Source organism: Triturus cristatus, chromosome 7, assembly GCF_964204655.1.
Source record: "Triturus cristatus chromosome 7, aTriCri1.1, whole genome shotgun sequence".
Classification (NCBI taxonomy): Eukaryota; Metazoa; Chordata; class Amphibia; order Caudata; family Salamandridae; genus Triturus; species Triturus cristatus.
The window spans coordinates 376597170-376615315 of record NC_140590.1 but is presented as its reverse complement, the minus strand read 5'-3'; the positions used below and the strand labels follow the sequence as shown (position 1 = coordinate 376615315).

Below are 18146 nucleotides of genomic sequence, written 5' to 3'. Positions count from 1 at the left end.
TCTAGTACTTGCCAAACTAATTGAGAAATGTGTACAAAATCAACTGAGCAATCACATCGCCAATTTCAAGCTGCTGGATGTCTGCCAATCGGATTCGGGCCAGGCCACAGTACGGAAACCGCAATCTTACACATAATGGATGATGCGCTACAGACCCTAGATCACAGTCAAACATGCCTACTAGTGCTTCTTGACCTGTCGTCTGCTTTTGACACGGTAAACCATTAAAAATGACTAACCAGGCTTCAAGACAGGATTGGACTATCTGGAACTGTTCTGAAATGGTTTGAATCCTTCCTTCAGAACAGAACACACAGATTCCTGGTCAACCAGACACTATCCCCATCATGCCCAAATTCGATTGGAGTCCCTCAAGGATCAACCCTATCTCCGTCACTATTTAACCTTTACGTCGAACCCCTCGCAGAAATTCTCCGAGACGCAAGCATATCTTATCACATGTACGCAGAGATGACACTCCGATCTACATCAAGATAGCGTCACTGGAAGACATAAAGATAATGAATGAGGCATTAAAAATGTCATTACACCGCTTAACTAGCAATCGTCTGAAACTAAATGCACAAAAAAAGGAATTCCTATTAATATCACCATCTAAGAACCCCACAGAAGTGAAGGAATGGACCAAACTGATCACAGCGCTAAACTGCACCCCTACTCTAATTGATTCTACAAAATCACTGGGAATAACGCTTGATAAGAACCTAGACATGAAAGCCCACATCAAATCAATGCCAAAAAGTGCCCGGTTTCACCTGAACTATATTAGAAAAGTGAAACCACTCATTTCTACGGCGGACCTCAAACTGGCAGTCCAGTCCTTAGTTATTTCTAGGATTGAATATGAATGTACAACTCTAGCAGGTCTATAAAAAATTTCCACAGCACCACTAAAAGTATGTCTAAATGCGGCGGCAAGACTCATTACTGGATCTAGAAAATACGACCATATCTCCCCTCACCTGAAAACATTAAACTGGTTACCATACGAAGCCAGAATTCAACTTAAACTGACATGTACTACCCACAAAGCGCTCCACTACAAAACACCAAGTTACTAAGCTCAGAAAATTGAGCTCTTAGGGGGAAGCAGACCAGCTAGGAGTGCCAAAGAGCTGCTGCTGAAACCACCCATCTTTCGGAAGAAGAAAACGTATGTTTTCTCCAGAGCAGCCCCCAGAATCTGTAACTCGCTCCCTCCAAACATTAGAGAAATTCCAAACACAGCAACATTCAAGAAGGAAGCTAACATCTTCCTAATGAGCAAGTTCCTTCCTTAGGCTAGACTGTTCATCATCAACATTGTGACTAATACCCAAACGTCGATCGTGATCTGTTTTTGATGTAGAACTCGCGGAAAGCACCTCAGAACCAGGTGTATAGAAATATTGTTACACCGTGTTCTTTAATCGGGTCCTAAATCTGTTTTGTGCTGAAACTGATAAGAACATCATGTACCTGAATATTATATATATTCATGCTGCTATACCCACTGTATTCCAAATGTACCTCATGTAACTGAAGCGCTCTGATACCCAAGGGTCACGTCCGCGCTATATAAAACTCTAGAAATAAATGCCAAGCTACCAAGGGGTTGAGCAGGGGTTATCTAGAGTGTGTTTCCCCCTTACCCTGACTAGAAGCAAGAGTCCCTATTTAGACAAGGGTACCTACCTCTGCCAACTATAAACCCCAATTTCTAACTCTACCCCATTGGGAATCGCTAACAGTGTGTTACACAGTGTTGTACATCCTAAATAGCGCCTCACAAATTGCAAGTCGCAAAAGACTTGCAATTTGCGAGGCGCTGTTTTGGTTGTCGTACATCTGGCCCTTAAAGACTTAAAGTAAGCACATGACCTTGTTTCAGATCATCTCTGTCAACCTCATTGACCACTAGTCGAGAAGAGAATCCTTTTCAAATTTGCCTGCAAAAAGTGCATGTTAAAATCAGCAGGACAGCTTTTATTTGTCACCTAAGAGCAAATAAAAGTAGTAGAGGGCTGAGCTGTCAGAGTGCAGGAAGCTCAAATATGGACAACCATCGCCCTGGAAATCCAATCTATATCCAACCATTTGAATTTCTGAAAAAAACATTTTTTTTTTTTTAAAGTGAATCTTTATAATTTACTACTAGGCGTAATTCCTTGTTCATCATCTCTTCCTCTCCATAACACTCCTTGTGAGTAAATATTTCACTCCAGACATGACCAAGAAATAATAACTATGATATTCCTTTTCATACCTGTACCCCCACCTGAAGAACTAACTGCCTTGTTATGTTTGCACTCTTTCTCTATATTGATAATTCCAAAAACCTCTTAAAGCCTCTCATTTCAGAAGTAAATCATGGTTGTGTTTCTCTACGTACAGAGTAGCACTATGTATGCATTTCTAAATAGATGGTGTCACCTAGAACTGCTTGTATTGCGATACATATTGAACATAACTAGCATAGCCTGTTGTGTTGCATGAAAAACAGATAGGAAGGCCACGGGGGACCAATGATTAAAACATCTTGCCTCCGCACCAGACAAAGGGGCAAGTTTAATCACAAAAAACGATTGGCATAAATGATCATAGTATAATATGCATATCAGACTCAAGTTCTAGAATCTGTTCAAGTTCAGGAATCTGAAGATTGATTGGGCAGGTAAAACATTTTTTTTTTTAGTGTTATGTTTGTTGAAGGATCATCAACTTGCGGTTCGATGACCAGCTTAATTTTAAGCAGTATGTTTTGGAGCAGGTGTTGTCTACAGATGGATCATGGAAGTGCATGGCTGTTTACACAGTTGAGCAATTTTACAAAGTTGATGTAGCGGCCCCACACACACATTCTCAAGATCCATTTTGTTTTTGTGACTTCTATATTTATATACATTGTAAGAAAATTTTACATGGTGATTTTGAAGAAGGGACTGCTTTTGAAAGTCTAACACTAAAACATATTTATTTTCTAAGATATGTAACATTACTACAGCAGTGCACCCACAACCAACAAGGGGGAACAACTTTTTGACCAGCATGTGAATCCAAAATAGATTTGCACTGTAGAGGGAAAAAATTAATTACTAGCGAGGAAACATAATAAATGTGTAGGTTGGTATCTGGTATAGATTCATATACAATCCACTAGTCTTTCTGAGATGTTAAAGCGCATATTGTGTCCCTAACAAAATATATATTCGCTCAATGATTAAAGTACAAATTTCTCCATATATAGTGCTAAAACATGGGCTTTTTAGAGCCTGGGTCAATATTTAGCTAACTATATATTGGCTATGCTTGTGGCTGATGCCTATTTTTATAATCTTGCAGAACGTACAAGGCTTTGAAGTATGTAGCTGATATTGTAAGATGTTTGCTTTGCTGAATTCTTGAAAGCAGAAACATAAAGAATTTCAATTAATTGCTATTGAACCAGAGAATTGAATGGATCTTGAAAGTGTGCTCAGGTGGGGATGCTATTTTAAAGTGGTACATCCTATGCATTTGTTCCCATAATCACTACACCAAGGCTTGCCTGATTATTCCCTTTCAGTCAGTGCATTATTTTAAAAAGAATGTGTACTATTTTCTCTTTTTCCAGACTTCTTCTGCCAGGCCTGATAGGGCGGTTCCTGCCAAGTGATCTCAGATCTGGTGTCACTCAGCACCTCCAGAAGATGGGAGAAAGTCGTAAGTCTTAAACATGATCACAGTTGTCTGTCTGAGTGTGGATTCCATGTCACCTCTACTGCAAAACCATTTTCTCTTACTCTATTATTAGGGCAATTACTCGTAAGTTCATAATTATCAAGAGGGATGGACTCCAAAATAGGGAACGGACTTCTGAAATAGGGTACCTTTTCTGGGCATATCTAGAGTACCAACCATGCGTTCAGCTAATACAAAACATTACTGTATTGATACAGACACTTGACAGGTACAAAGGTGCAGTGGGAAGGTGGTTAAGTATGTGTTTAACACAAACGCAACCTCGGGCCCATGGTGCCATGAAGGATATAAACTATGAATCAATAGATAGCATCATAAATGCTCTTCATCTTCTTTGTTTTATTTCCATCCAGAAAGCAATCCAGTCTCTCAAAGGCATAGGCTGATAAAACTATTCAAACAATTGAGCATTCAAGACAAACGTCTGGGGGTCCCAAGAGGAAAGTATTCTGTTGTAGGGAGACCTAGAATCTTGTGTATTTGTATCCAAAGAGGACTAAAAAACTACGAAAAATTGTAAGGAGAGCTGTCAAAAACCAACCTAGGTGCCATGCTTTATCATGGGGGTTGCCTTATTCATCATAAATTATTATGGTAACAAATGAGCTCCCTGATTACTGGGAGTACTATATATGACGGTGTAGCAGGATCCAGAGTCAAAAGATAATACTTAAACACTGAAAGCCCCAGGTGATCATGAAAATGGAGTCAACCTACATAGGAGTGTTAATCCTCCAGAATCATTTAGGTAAACCATTTTCTGTAGTCTTGCGGCCCTGGAACAGGGGTCTCTGGTTTTCCTCAGAACCAGGAACCCTTTATGTCTATCAGTTAATATTCATACAACATACAGCTCTCGCTCTTGTGTTATGCATTAACTACTGATGTGCTTGCGTCTTTAAATTGAGCGGTTCCTATATTGGAGGGGGTCAATGCTCGATGAACACTGAGAGCATGCACACATTACAGGTCCTGTACAAATGTGTGACTACAGGGGTCCCCTTGGGTGTTCCTCCATGGGGCATTGATCGCCTTTGATATAGGGATTATAAACAGGTTAAAAAAAAACAAAAAATGTAGAAAATGTTTGAAGAAATGAAAAACAAAAGTTACAGTATGGAGGCCCAGTTGTGATGATTCAATATGTGCACCGCAGGTCTGACGAAAACAATGGGGACAGCAATATGGAAACTTGCCTTTAAAACGTCATTAAATGCATATTTGGCAAATGCAATTGTCTTACAGTGTTCACAATTATTGACTCCAAATCCTCCACCAGCAGCTCCACTGAGATCTGTAATTGTAAAATTACTGAATCACAGAGAATGATCTTCAATTTTGTGCATGGCCACAGAAAAGGGAGAAATTCACTAAGAGTAAGAATATCATTATCCCTAGACTACTCCCAGTCCGTTCAGATGATGATGATAAAAGCATTCATTGACATCAGAAAAAAGCTCCGATTAAGTGCCATATATGGTGCAAGGCTATACTAAGTTAGAATCCGATTGAAATCCTGAGTTTAACGTCTGAAGCGAGACATATAAACACTATTTGAGTGCATGATGTAATGATAACAAATATGTATGACCATTATGTATTTCACGTTTCACGTTCTGTAATTCTACAAAACTCAATAAAGACGGTTTAAAAAAAACAAAATAATCAGATGAGAAGATAAGTGTATTTGTGACTTCTGGAGGAGCTACAGAATCCTCTAAAGGAACATTAGAAGGTTAGGAGAAGCTGCTCTCGGAAAGCAGAGAAGCAGACACAAGAACAGACTCGCAAAGAGAGTGGCCATAATTAGAATGGGCCCTGAGTGCCATCCGTATTTGAACCAGCTACATGCAGGCCGAATGCTCACAACATTCTTGTGCAGAAGGAGGAATATAACCCGTCTCCCTCCCTAACCACAAATACAAAACTCCTAGTAACAATACACTGGAAAAGTGATTGCGTAACATTTGATGACACTATCTGGAAGCACTATAAGTTGTTGTAGAGAACGTTTCAAGAACTTTCATTACAACATTAGTAAAACACTTCACAATCATTCAACCACTTTGGCATCTTACTCACCCTGACTGGATATCACCTAGCTTCCTTAGCTTTAACCACATTCTTCTCTTTTCCGACACTGTTCTCACACTCCATCAAACAACCTGGTAGCTTCACCATCTTCTACCAATTCCAAACATTGCCATCACTTAACTTCACTGTGAGGGGACGAGAAAATATTGACAACCTTTTGCCTTGACCATGACTCCACTTGACACAAACCAGTCACCACCATGCATGTCAATAATAGCTCAGTCAATCACTTCATCTCGTGCTTCCTAACTCAAACTTTTTTTTCCACATCTTTAATTTGGAAAGTCCTTGGTTTCCACCCCCACATGACCAGTATTGGATGAGGGTTGGTGTGGTGCGATACACCCACACTGTTTGACAGCTTCTCGCCAATGAATACCACTACACAATGCTAACTGGATACCTTCTTTCGAAATCCTGTTTGACCTCTCGACTAAACCATTATTCTGGGGGTAATAAACAGACAAACTAATGTGTTCCGCACCATTCAAATCCAAAAATTGTCACCTGGTATGTGACGTGAATTGAACTTTATTATCCATTACAATGGTTTTGGAAATTCCCTCCCTGTCCCATACTGTGGTTAGAAAATCAATTACCACATCAGCAGTAACATTTTGGGTAAATGTCAACCCTGGCCATCGAGAAAAAATAATCCACTTCCTCCAAGGCATACATAAGACGAGCACCAAGGACACGGTATGGCCCAGATATATCAAGTAAAAAAAATTCCATGGATTATCCAACTTGTCAGTTATCCTCCTAAAGTATAAGACAGTTCTCTGTGACTTATCACTCCAGTCACATGTAATGCAATCCCTTATGCTCTGCTGAACATTGAGATCCAACCTAGGCCACCAGTACTCTGCCCTTTAAATGCTCTTTGGTAGCACTCATGCCTATGTGACCTTTGTGGGCTAAATCAACTATCTTTAATCTCAACCCCCTCTGGCACAACTAGTAAATCTTTCCTTAACATTAGCTCACCAGGGATGTGGCCAAGACAGCCATCATGGCGGTCGCTTGAAGCGTGAGCTCCACCTCGAACCATCCAAATCCAACTGACATCTGCAACTCCACAACTGCTTCCCTTGCCTCGCTCCTTGATCGGGAGGGCTCCCAGTGACCCCAGTGAGACTAGGCAGCCACAAAACAACCAGACCGCCGCGCTGAGGTGAGCGAGAGGGCCGATAGAGCAAGGCCCTCCCTACGTTGGGTGGACCACCGGCAGTGGAGCCGGGCCTGTGTATGCCTCAGGGGAGTGTGGAGTGCTATTGCCCCCCCCCCCTTCTGCCCCCCACCCCCGCAGACTAGAGCTGGACTGGGGGGGGTCCTTCACCTGCTAACGGTGGAGGGCCCATGCTGCGATGGCTGAGTGATCTCAGCCTCCAGACTGGACCCGTTGACCCACCTGCCAGAGCCCTCCTGCCCCCTCACACCCTCCTACTGTGACCAGTGGCGCTTCCTCAAGGACCTGCGAACCAGATCTGCCGACTGTGAGAAGTTGGCCTGGTATATGCTATCCACTAGTTATAGTGGGCACCTTGCACCAGTGCAAACAACCCCTTATTGATGATAGGTTAAAGACCACTTTATTGAAAGCTAACCTAGTGGTAGCTATGGAGAGCAGGCTTCAGGCTAAGTTTTGAAGGCATGTAAAGCAGCTTGTTTTACCGGGCCAGGGCTCGGTTAGCTGGTACCGGGTATACCGGTGCTGTCATGTCTCTCTCTAGACGGGTTGGATCATACTCCCACACCAGTTACTTGTGTGGGGGCATGATTCCAAGGTGGTTGACACCAAACACAACATGTTTCCGTGCAGCCAGTCCAAAGTTAGCATTTACCGTTTGGTCATAATGCACTTAAGAGTATATGGTCAGGCTGCATCACAGACAACCCGGGAGAAGAGATTCCGAAGGCTGCAGAGGGGCTCTGCTCATGCATGGGCACCCATTCACACAAAACCAAGCACCCTGCCTTCAGGATTGATAAGGCCTGCCATAGGGGTGACTGATGGGTTTATATGTGCAGTGATAGGTGAGATATAGTGAACCTATATCTCGGTAAGGGGTGCATGCACCACCTTACCCAGGCTGCAGTAGCAGACCTGTGGTGTCATTTTGGAGGGCTTCCCAGGGGAGGCATAATACATGCTGCAGCCCCTGGTAGGCCTCTGGGGTACCTATGCCCTGGGTACATAGTATACCACATACTAGGGACTTATAAGGGCACCCCAGAATCCAATCTGTGGTGTACCTAAGGTACTAGGAATCAATTTAGAGAGGAAGCAGCTAGGCTGGGGTCCTGAATAGCAGGGCCCCAGCCAGACTAAAGTCGAAAAACATTGAAACATCAGCAAAAAGTGGGGGTAACCATAAGAAGCCGATCCTACTCTCCTACACCGACTCGGACAAGGCTTGAGGGGAGAGCTGCTTCTGGCCAGATCAGGCCCCAATCCATTCACAGCCAGCAGTGAACATGAGGGGCCCGCCGGAGGCTACGGGCCCGCCCGGGGCCCTAGTGGAGACGATTGCGGAGGCCCCCCTCCTCTGATGCCTTGGGGCCCCGTGCTGCTGCTCCCGGCCTTTCTGCATGGATCGATGCAGAGCTGGAGCCCGAGGCTGTGCGATGGCCCGGGGGGCCGCCCTGCGGTGCCTGTATGATCGTGGCCTGATCTGTATCACCTGATCAGATCCTTTCTCTCTCCTCGTGCCGTGACTGGTGGTGTCTCCCACGAAGGGCCGACTGGGTTGGACTATCGGTCCCATCAGGATCGAGAGGTTGGCACTGGGCCGGAGACTGGTGGATGGGCTGAGGCCTGGTTCGGCCTGCAAACTTGTAGGGCGCTCCTGGGGCTTCAGGCCAGCCCCGAGCTCTGATACGTTTGTGGCCAGGGTCCCCTTCTCCTGGACCCTGGGATCCTCATGCAGGCACTACTGATTCAGAACTTGCTGCACAGCTCGGTGCAGGCTCGGCTCTTGTGATCCCCTCCCGCCTCAACCCCCCTCCTTGTGTGATAGGCTGAAGAAAAATGTGCTCACTAGAAGAGACATTGGACTGGCCTGAGCTGGGCTGAGAGTGTGCCGCCCTGGCACAGAGACTGGGTGCGCCTAGTGGTTGGGGACTTCCCCTGCGTATCGCGCTGGTGATACCCCTGGAACCTGTTGGGACAGACTGGTTTGGCCCTAGATTCGGTCTCTAGACCCCTCTTGTGAATTGGTGCTAGACTCCCCTCCTCATACGTCGTATGCAGCCGCAGCCGCTGCCACGCAAACTCTACTGTCCTCCCGGACCACCTGAACTGGCACACTTGGTCCTGATGAGGGGGTGAGGTCCTGCATTGCGGGTTGGCCGGGCTGACCCCTCCTGGTGACTGGACCTAGTTGCGCCGTCCTTCCTGCCACCGGGGGCTAAGCACTGGATGTCCAAGGGGGTGACAGGAACTAGCGATCCTGCTAATTAGCAGGTGGCCCCCGGGCTGGACCCCGGACCCACGCCGCAGCTTCGGGGCTATCTCGCTGTACGGCTCGGTACAGAACACCCACCTGGAAGGAGCGAACACCCTGTGCTCCCCCTGACCATGGACCCCTGCGGCAGGTAGGAGTAGCGCCAACTGACACGACTACTGTTAGTCCCGGAAGCACGCAACACCATTTACCCCTTCTCCCCGGGTTGGAGAGGTAGCCCCCCCCCCCCGCGCCTGGAACAACGCCTTCTCTCTGACCCCAGAGAAACCACCTCTTGACAGCTGCTTCTCATTCAAGAGGACTTATGCCTCCATTCTTTAGAAGCAGCTGAGCTTCTCTGGCGCGACGACGGCCAATAACTATGGCTGGGGTGATAAAAATGGGAAACCGCTGTACTGGTTGGCCTCACACCAACAGGCCAATAGAATAGTTCCAGAGATCAGCGATGCAGCAGGCCATACACAGCTGACCCTACCAGACATCGCTCAACCCATTGCCCTTTATTACAAGGAATTGTACTACTTGACAACCCCATCACGTTGGAGGAGGTCGGGGACGCCCTTCTCAGGGGAGAGCCCCGGGAAAACTCCAGGCCCAAATGTGTACCCGATAGATTAACTGATGAAAAATGGAGACTTGCAACTCCCCCCATCTGCTCGCCCTCTTTGGAGAGGCCTGTCACATGGGTTCCTTCCCAGAAGACCTGTACTCTGCAACAATAGTAGTGACTCCCAAAACGCAGCCCCCCTCCACCTCCTGCACCCATCACCGCCTCATCTCCTTACTCAACTGTGAAATAAAAATCTTCGCCACGGTCCTGGCTGACAGACTGAAAAGGGTGCCGCTGACGCTTGGCCACCCCGACCAATGCGGCTTCATGCCGCAAAGAAGCACACAACTCTGCATTTGGCGGCTCCATTTGGCTCTAACCCACCGCCACTCCTTACCAAACTACTGAGCTCTGCTTCTTCTCGATTTTGAAAAAGTGTTTGATAATGTGTAATGGGAATACCTCCGTAAATTTCTAGCCCGTGCTGGCCTTGGCCCACGTTTCAGAGGCGTAGTTGACATGCTTTACTCCCACCCGTCAACCCGGGTACAAGTAAATGGAATCTTTTCTGACCCGTTCCCCATTAGGTGCGGCACGAGGCAGGGCTGCCCCCCGTCTCTTGGGCCTGGCGATGGGGCCCCTAGCCCAACGCTTTCTTGCTTACCCGCTATACAAGTGGTAGAGCTAGGATGTCCGTAACAAGGACTGCATCGCAATATATGCGGATGACGTCCTCCTATACCTGGCAGACCCAACAAAGAGCAGCCCCCGATGCCATCGCCTTTTGAACCCAACTAAGACAGTGCTGGTTCCCCTGGCCCCGTCAAGGGACAGCTGTGATTGGCAGTTGACCATCCCTGGCCGCAGACTAAGCTCTAAATATTTAGACGTGTGGGTGGCACTGCACCCATAGCTCACCTGGGCCCTGAACCATCAGCCGTTGCTCCAGAAAACTAAAGTTGACCTGAACAAGTGGCAAAGCCTCCCCCTTATTGTGAGGGACCTTTTAGCCTTGTATAAAATGATGATATTGCCCCGCTGACTCTATTTCCTTCTCAGCCTCCCTCTCCAGATTCCAAGGTCTTGGTTCCGGAAGCTGGAAGGAGACTCCACGACTGGCACTCACCCACTGTCAGCGAGGTCCCCATGATGACAGACAGGGCATGTCCAACTTATTCCTTTGCTTTACAGCTGCTGGTGCTATTGATGGTACACGTAGCCTGATGAAACAGAATGTAATTCCCTTACTACTGTTGTGCACGAACCCACAACCATTGGCTCTCCATGGTTCAACCTTCTTGCTAATAATGGTTTCCTTGAAGAATGTTGACAAATCTATGTTCTGCAATGACGGGACTGCAAGATCTAATGAGTTTCTTGAAGGACACCTAGTTCACACCCCCAAAATTACCACTTATCGCCGTGTTGCATGCGCAGGGGCAACCTGTCAAAGTATCCAATGCAACCAAGAAGTCGAACCTTACACAGAACAGTAACCCCAACTGGCCCTGAAGCGAGACAAACCATGCAAGGGCAACTCAGCAGCCTCCCTCCGACTTTCATGCTGGTTATAAACTCAACAGATTGACAGCTGATAGCTCCGTTCCCCGTGTGACCCCTGCTTGCCATCTTTGCCAGGGGGGGGTGCCTTCAGGACTACTTAGCATGCACCATTCTGCCAGTGCCTAAAAGACCTTTGTCATGCTGCCTGGCCTAATGATTCTGGCCCTGCACTAGAAGCTCCCGCTTCGGCCTTGGGTCAAAACAATTCGCCCAGAACATTGCTTAGCAGAGTGTGCACAGTGTTCTGCCTCCTCATCCATCGCATCCAGTATGTAATCAACACTCCTCAGCTACCTACAGCAAGCAAGACTAGGACTCCAAGAGTCACAACAGGAATCACAGCCACAACCCCGGGAACGGACGTGCTCACCCCAACCTACTGATGCACAGACCGCTTGCATACTGCTCACCGTATGGCTGAGACCAGAGAGGCTGTTAATTTAAAGCCCTTTTAGATGAACGTTCGACAAACCCGACCGGGAGCATCATGTGAAATGAGGTCGGGACCACCACACCCGCCTGTGGATCAGCCCCGGTAAATTTTGCCATGACCTCTACTAAGCCCTTAGTGATCACCATCAACAACCTGCAGTGACCAAATGGCAGGCACCCAGCGGGACCTTCAAATCCCAATTACTCTCCAACTCCTTGCCGCCTGGCGGCACTCCCTGCTGCAGGTAACTTGTTGCCACAACAACTCGCCCCTCTTGACCCGTAGAAAATTACATCGCTAAACTTGTGTGGTCACCTCTCATCGGGGGGTCAGTGGAACGTAAACATGCGTCCCGAATGTACAATATACGTGGAGGTGTGCCACGAAAGGAATCCGAACCTAATAGTAACTGTGCATAGGACCTCGTATTCAAAACTGTGACCTATAGAATATGCATGGTGCTTTGCAGCACAGCTTGGCCCATCTTATCAACTTTACAAACCTTGGAAGCAAGCCTTTGCTGGTTACCCTCAGATCCTAGCCGTGCACGCCTTAACCCAGGGAGTTCCCTTCCTAACGGAGCATTTGTCCACACCGAACTGACATCTGCATCCCCCTTCCGGTTAACGATATATGTGCTTAATGCTAGCCGGCTTACCGCTAAGAGTCCCAGGTCATGCAATGCTATAGCCAACCACGTTATCTATTTTTTCCTTTTTTCTGACCGCAAGTGAAAGGATAATGTATTCACCAAACCCAATGTAAACTAAAATTGCAAGCAGCACTTGTCAGGAGACATTCAACATCTGTCACTGAAGCGCAGCAAACGTGGCAATCGAACTAGAGAGCTGACACGCCTCTATTTCCCTTGAACTCCACGTATGACAAATGAGACAATCCAGCCCTCTCCCCCCTCCAAGGCTAGAAGGATAGCTTGGGCAGGAGGAAAGCTGACTGTAAGCGACAAACCAAATCCTACCACAGGGAAGCACAGTTACTGTGAAAATGGGTACCCTTACCTTCCGCAGGAGCCAACAAATATCGCCATGATAGCCCTAGTGGTATCGGTTCAACTGCCTCACTCATAAAATTACCGGGCACTCAAAGTAAAGCCCCCCCTCCTGTATACTCATGCAGGCTATTAGGTTGGCAGTGGGCAACAAGTGCACGATCCGTTAAAATCATTTTGGGTCGAACAAATGGCTGTCCTGCCATTACCAATGGAGTCTTGGAGCCGACCTAAACCCTGTGCTCCTGGGATTGCACGCTGTGTTCCAATCTGGTAGACATACTGCATGGTACAAGTATGTAAAGCGTGTATCACTGTGTCTTTATGTGGCCGGGGAGAAAATGTATGGATCCCTCCCCCTGGAGTATAGACTACCCAATAGAGAATCCAATAAATATAAGTCTCAGTTGATCCTTCACTGTCTTGTAAATCCTGCGACTACCCTATGCGGAGATTCTCTCATGCGCACATGCTGCCCAGGCATAGCGCGTTGCACATGATCGCCAGTTGGCTTGGAGCCCAAATAATATAAGATCCCCCTAGAATTCTGATTCTGGAGTTCCTGTCTTGTTCTGAGATACTGTTTTTGATGTTGCACGAAACCACACATAAAAACTGACCGTGCAGTGAAGAGCTATAACACAAGCCCTGTAGCATGGCTCCTGAACCAGTGTGTAACTGCTCTGCAGAGTTTGACCAGACCTATGCACAGCCCCTATGCATGCTCTACCCTGGCGAGCACCGGCATGATGACCGATCCGGGCACGACCTGGCAAAGCATGCCCATAGCCTGCCTACCGAAGGAGACTATCCTACTCTGATGAGTGTAGTCTCAACCCTCAGAGTTCTGAAATCTGTGGCCTTAGAAGTGGGTGCAGGATCAAAATTCGGAGCCCATGGCAGCACGACGGTTGCTGCTGTGCATATTCTGCGGTGTTGCCTATGGGTCACCAGATATGATGTGCCCTGGATATATTCTCGCAGTCAGTGAAGGGTATAAAGAAAGTGATTAGCACTCTACTAGCTAAACCTAGTGACGCTAGACTCAGTGGCCCTTACAGGGTGGAAGCTACACCTAGCATGGTAGTGTCATATGCTAGGGTTAAATGTGCCTTTTTTTAATATGCAACAGCCACTGCTACATCTGTACAATCGATCTCTGAAAGTACTCCATAGTACGATGAACTCACTCCCCTTATACTACCATACTCTGCACTGATGAAAACAAATAAGTGACGGAGCCGCACTTCATAAGCTAAATCGGCAGCAACTGAGCTTGAAAATAATATTGCAAAGTTTCACTTGGGCGCGCTGACAGACAATATTGCTTATGATGCAGCATGTACATCATACCGGTCATTAACATTGTTTTTACCCGTTACATTGTAAGCTGCAATGCTGCATTAGCCTTTGGCTACTGGGGGGGGGAGGGAGGGGAAGGAACCGACTTCCCAATTATAATTGTTGGCTGCTAGTGCTGCTGAACCATCGTATAATCGCTTCTTACTGCTCGTGTAATTTGTAACTGCTGTTACCTGTGTCAGTCATTCTACTGTGGATGGCACTGGCAGGGAAAGGGACAGCCTTGACAGAACATTGACTCGGTGCCACCACTTCCTGCTTGAGATGCTGAAGCTGACATTCCTCGTCCCAGCAGGGATTCATCAGGCCTCCCTCGCCCGCCGTCCTTCCATTTTTTACCGCTGAGTAGTGTGTTGAGTGTGGGAACATGGTTACGAGCCTGTGGGAATTACCTCTTGCCGCAAGTCAAATGTGAAACACAGAAGCGCTGGATCAAGTTCCGACCCAACAGACCATACGAAGGAAGAGGCGTGGCAGTCGGTCAGTCACACATGCAGGCAGACGCAACGAGGAGATGCACAGCATGTTACTTGTTGGGGTTGATCCATCCTGCGTTCAAACACCATCAAACACGGCTGGGGTCAGTGGCGTCGCGGAGCGCGCGCATCACGCAGACGTAAACATGTACGAATTTATCAACTGTCTGCATGGCCTGAGGGGTTCATCTCTATTTATTCCAATGCTCCACACCCCTATGCTTACACCAAGTACCCCCTGACAGCAGGGGTGTTCACATACATGATAAAATCACCATAGTGCTTTGCACTCACCATACTACATCCTCCCCATACAGAATGTTGTAACACACCCTAACGGTTTTCTACGATTCAAAAACACCCCTAGTTCCAATGTGGTCCAGGACATCTCCGCCGGGTCCCAGCATGGGGGGGGAGGGCGAACTCGACCCGAAGGTATAGGAGCGCTTACATGGCACCGTATTTACATTGCACAATCAGGCGGGGAGGCCCCCCACACTCTCTTCTTTTTCGACCAGGACGTCTGGTTGCGAAAACAAGAAATTCCCGACTCTCGCACCCTGGTCCCCCGCTCCGAGGTCGGCAACGCTGTGCACGAAGCGGATCTACTGGGGAATCGAACCTGGGGACTCAGGCATGCACCGCATGCGCTCTACCATTGAGCTACAGCCCCGCAGGTGATGACGCTGCCTTCTTTCATAACGTGATCGGCGCTTTGTCGCGGAGGAGTGCCGTGGTTATTGGTTGCCAACATGAGTTAATAGTGCGAACTCGACCCGACAATTTATTTATTTTATTTAATGGTATTTGTAACGCGCGGACCTTACCCGAAGGTGTCAGAGCGCTTCTAACTGGAACAATAATGATACACGGGGAGAAATTACGGGTGAGCATAGTGCACAAGCAACGTTACGATACAAGAGGTTAATAGTAGGCGTAACCTCGCTCCATATTTACAATGCGGAATGGATGGGGACGCAACTTCGGGCCTGACATGATCGGCGGCGGCAGAAACCGCGATCGCAGCAGCCAGTCCCCGAGATTCACAGTGACGCTCCGTACCGGGGGGGGGGGGGGGCGGCGGTGAGGGGGTCAAGCGCTACCCTGCGCCACACGAGGGGATCCAGCTCCCGGGCAAGGGTTGCAGGAGGGACCCGGGAGTGCTCCGCCCACTACCCTGGCCCAGGGCGACTTCATTACCAAGAGTTGCAGTGTGGGCGACTCCGGAGATAAGACCGCGCCGTCTGCTGGTTCGGCAGGTGGGTGAAAAGCTGGGTGAAAGCGCAGCGGAAGGCTGGGGTGTGGGGGGGAAGCGGGATTAGGGGGCAGCCCGAGTGCGAGCTGGTCAATGCCAGGGGGCGCTCCTGCTGGGCGCCGCCAGAGTTGCTGCCTACCGCGATGCACATCCGGGAGGGACACCCGCTCGCGCAGTGCCATCCCAGGCCCACCGCTCCGACCCCCGGCAGCCATACAGCCTAAACTGGGCTGCCCAGCCATGCCGCACTACCGATGGAGTGCCTGGGGGGGCTGAAAGCACTCACCGCATGAAGACAGCATGTTGGGACCGGCCGAAAGGCGAGACGGCGAGGGACCAAGGCGAGACGGTGAGGGACAAGAGGCCGAAAGATGGGCAGGGGACAGCCTAAGTACTCCTGTCCCCTCCCCCTCTCCGGAAGTGAGGTCGGCCGGACGTCTTCCCTGGACCTAGCCCAGGGAACTAGACTGGCGACTCCAGTGCCTTCCTGTGGCACTAAGGCAGCCGCCCTGTTGAGGGGCTGCTGCGCAACCCCCCGGGCAGCCTTGGCAGTACCGCAGCCTTTCCCCGAGCTCCTCGGTGCCATCAATTTTTCTCCCATTTGTCAGCTACCCACTGCTTAATTTGTAAAAATTAAATAAAATGAGCACCGTGATATCGGGGTGCATAAAACCAAGAATGCGTTGTTTTGCTCCACCTCGTGCCTCTTTAAGTCATCACCGTACGCTCCCTGCGCCTTTAGCTCCCTCTTCCAGGTTCTTTTCATTCCAGCCTTCTTTCTTTAGTTGTCACTGTTGTTCCGTCCCTCCAGCTAATTTTTTTAGCCTTTTGTGTTTTTCTCTTGCTCTGGATCAGTCTGCGGAAAAATAAATGTCAGCCCTAAAAATTAGTGCCGGTGGGCCCACCCACCAGCTCAAATTAAACACTATCCCCTTAGATCGCACCAACAAAATAATACTGAGGCTACCACATCCAAGTTGGTTCCTGCCAGGCACGGGGGAGCCTTGTCGGTGGTGGCTATCTACAATGAACCAAGAATCGAGGCTGATGGTTGCGGTATTTTAATGGTTTTGACGCCATCACGCATCAGCTGTTACAAGAGTGTTCATACCACTTACGGATTAGAAATACGGCTTTGTCCTGCCCCACTCATGTGTATCCGTGTATAGAAGAAACTATACTCGCTCCGACCACAGTTAAACTCATTAATGTGAAACTGGCGGAAACCAGTCCTATCAAAGTCACGGTTTCATCTTGAAGATGTTGAAATCCACACGCTGTCCGTAGCGCACAACCAGCGAAAGGAAGCGGTGCAAAGCGCTGTGTCTGTGAAGTGGGCGCTACGCTACGAATGATAAAATAAACAAACAGAGCGCGGTGTCCCTAAAGCGGGTGCCACGCTCAGCATGCACATACAACAAAACAAGCTCTCGCCATTGCGCAAAGGCAGCCACTTGTTTATATTTGCATTGCGCTTTCACTTTAAATAAAAGCACGATGCAAAAATAAACACGCAGCCGACCTTGCCAAAGGCGACTGAAACAAGCTGTCGCCATTACGTGAATAATAAAAAAAAAAAGTGCTTACCCACTAATTAATGGAGACTGTGTAACCCCGCAAGTAAAAGATCCAGTCCGGATGGGCCGTCTCAAAAGGAGACTGGGCGGTAACAAGCCTCGTTTTCAATCGGAAGCCAGCGTTTACCATAAACGATTACGCCAGCCAATGAAAAATAGGGGCGGGGCTTCAAGCCCTCTTCTGAAACCTACCCTACTACAATATGCCTCGCAGAGCGAGCGGCGCATGCACGCTGCAACGCTAGGTCTGCGTGACCTAAAAAGGGTCTCAGAGAAGTATCAGCATATTCCACAAATGAGGCACTCACCAGGAATGCTCCTGTCTGACAATTGCTGGCTACAGATTGTTATTGTTAATTGTGACCTATAGAGTGCTTAATAGCTATAGGTCTCTAATTCGCTGCAAGAAGATCAGCTATAGTCCCAGAGTAAATGTCTTTAGGTGGAGAGTGCTATGCCCAGGCTTCTGTTAAGAGTAATGTCTTCAATTTCTTCCTGGACGGAAGGAGGGCTCTTTCGGAGCAAAGCTGGCCTGGCAGCCTATTCCATAGTTGCGGGATGAGGACCGAGAAGGCTTGGCCACCTTTGGTGGTGTAGTTAAACTGTGGACATTTTAGTA

At 48.1% G+C, this 18146-nt stretch overlaps 1 protein-coding gene across 2 annotated transcripts in view; it reads left to right on the top strand.

The window, feature by feature from the left end:
* LOC146809717 (sacsin-like) overlaps positions 1 to 18146 on the top strand; it is a 303632-nt gene that overhangs the window by 268480 nt on the left and 17006 nt on the right. For both annotated transcript variants that reach the window (XM_085616556.1, XM_085616555.1), the window contains exon 7: positions 3614 to 3702. In XM_085616556.1, coding sequence (XP_085472682.1) covers positions 3614 to 3702 — 89 coding nt within the window. The remainder of the gene's footprint in view (positions 1 to 3613; positions 3703 to 18146) is intronic.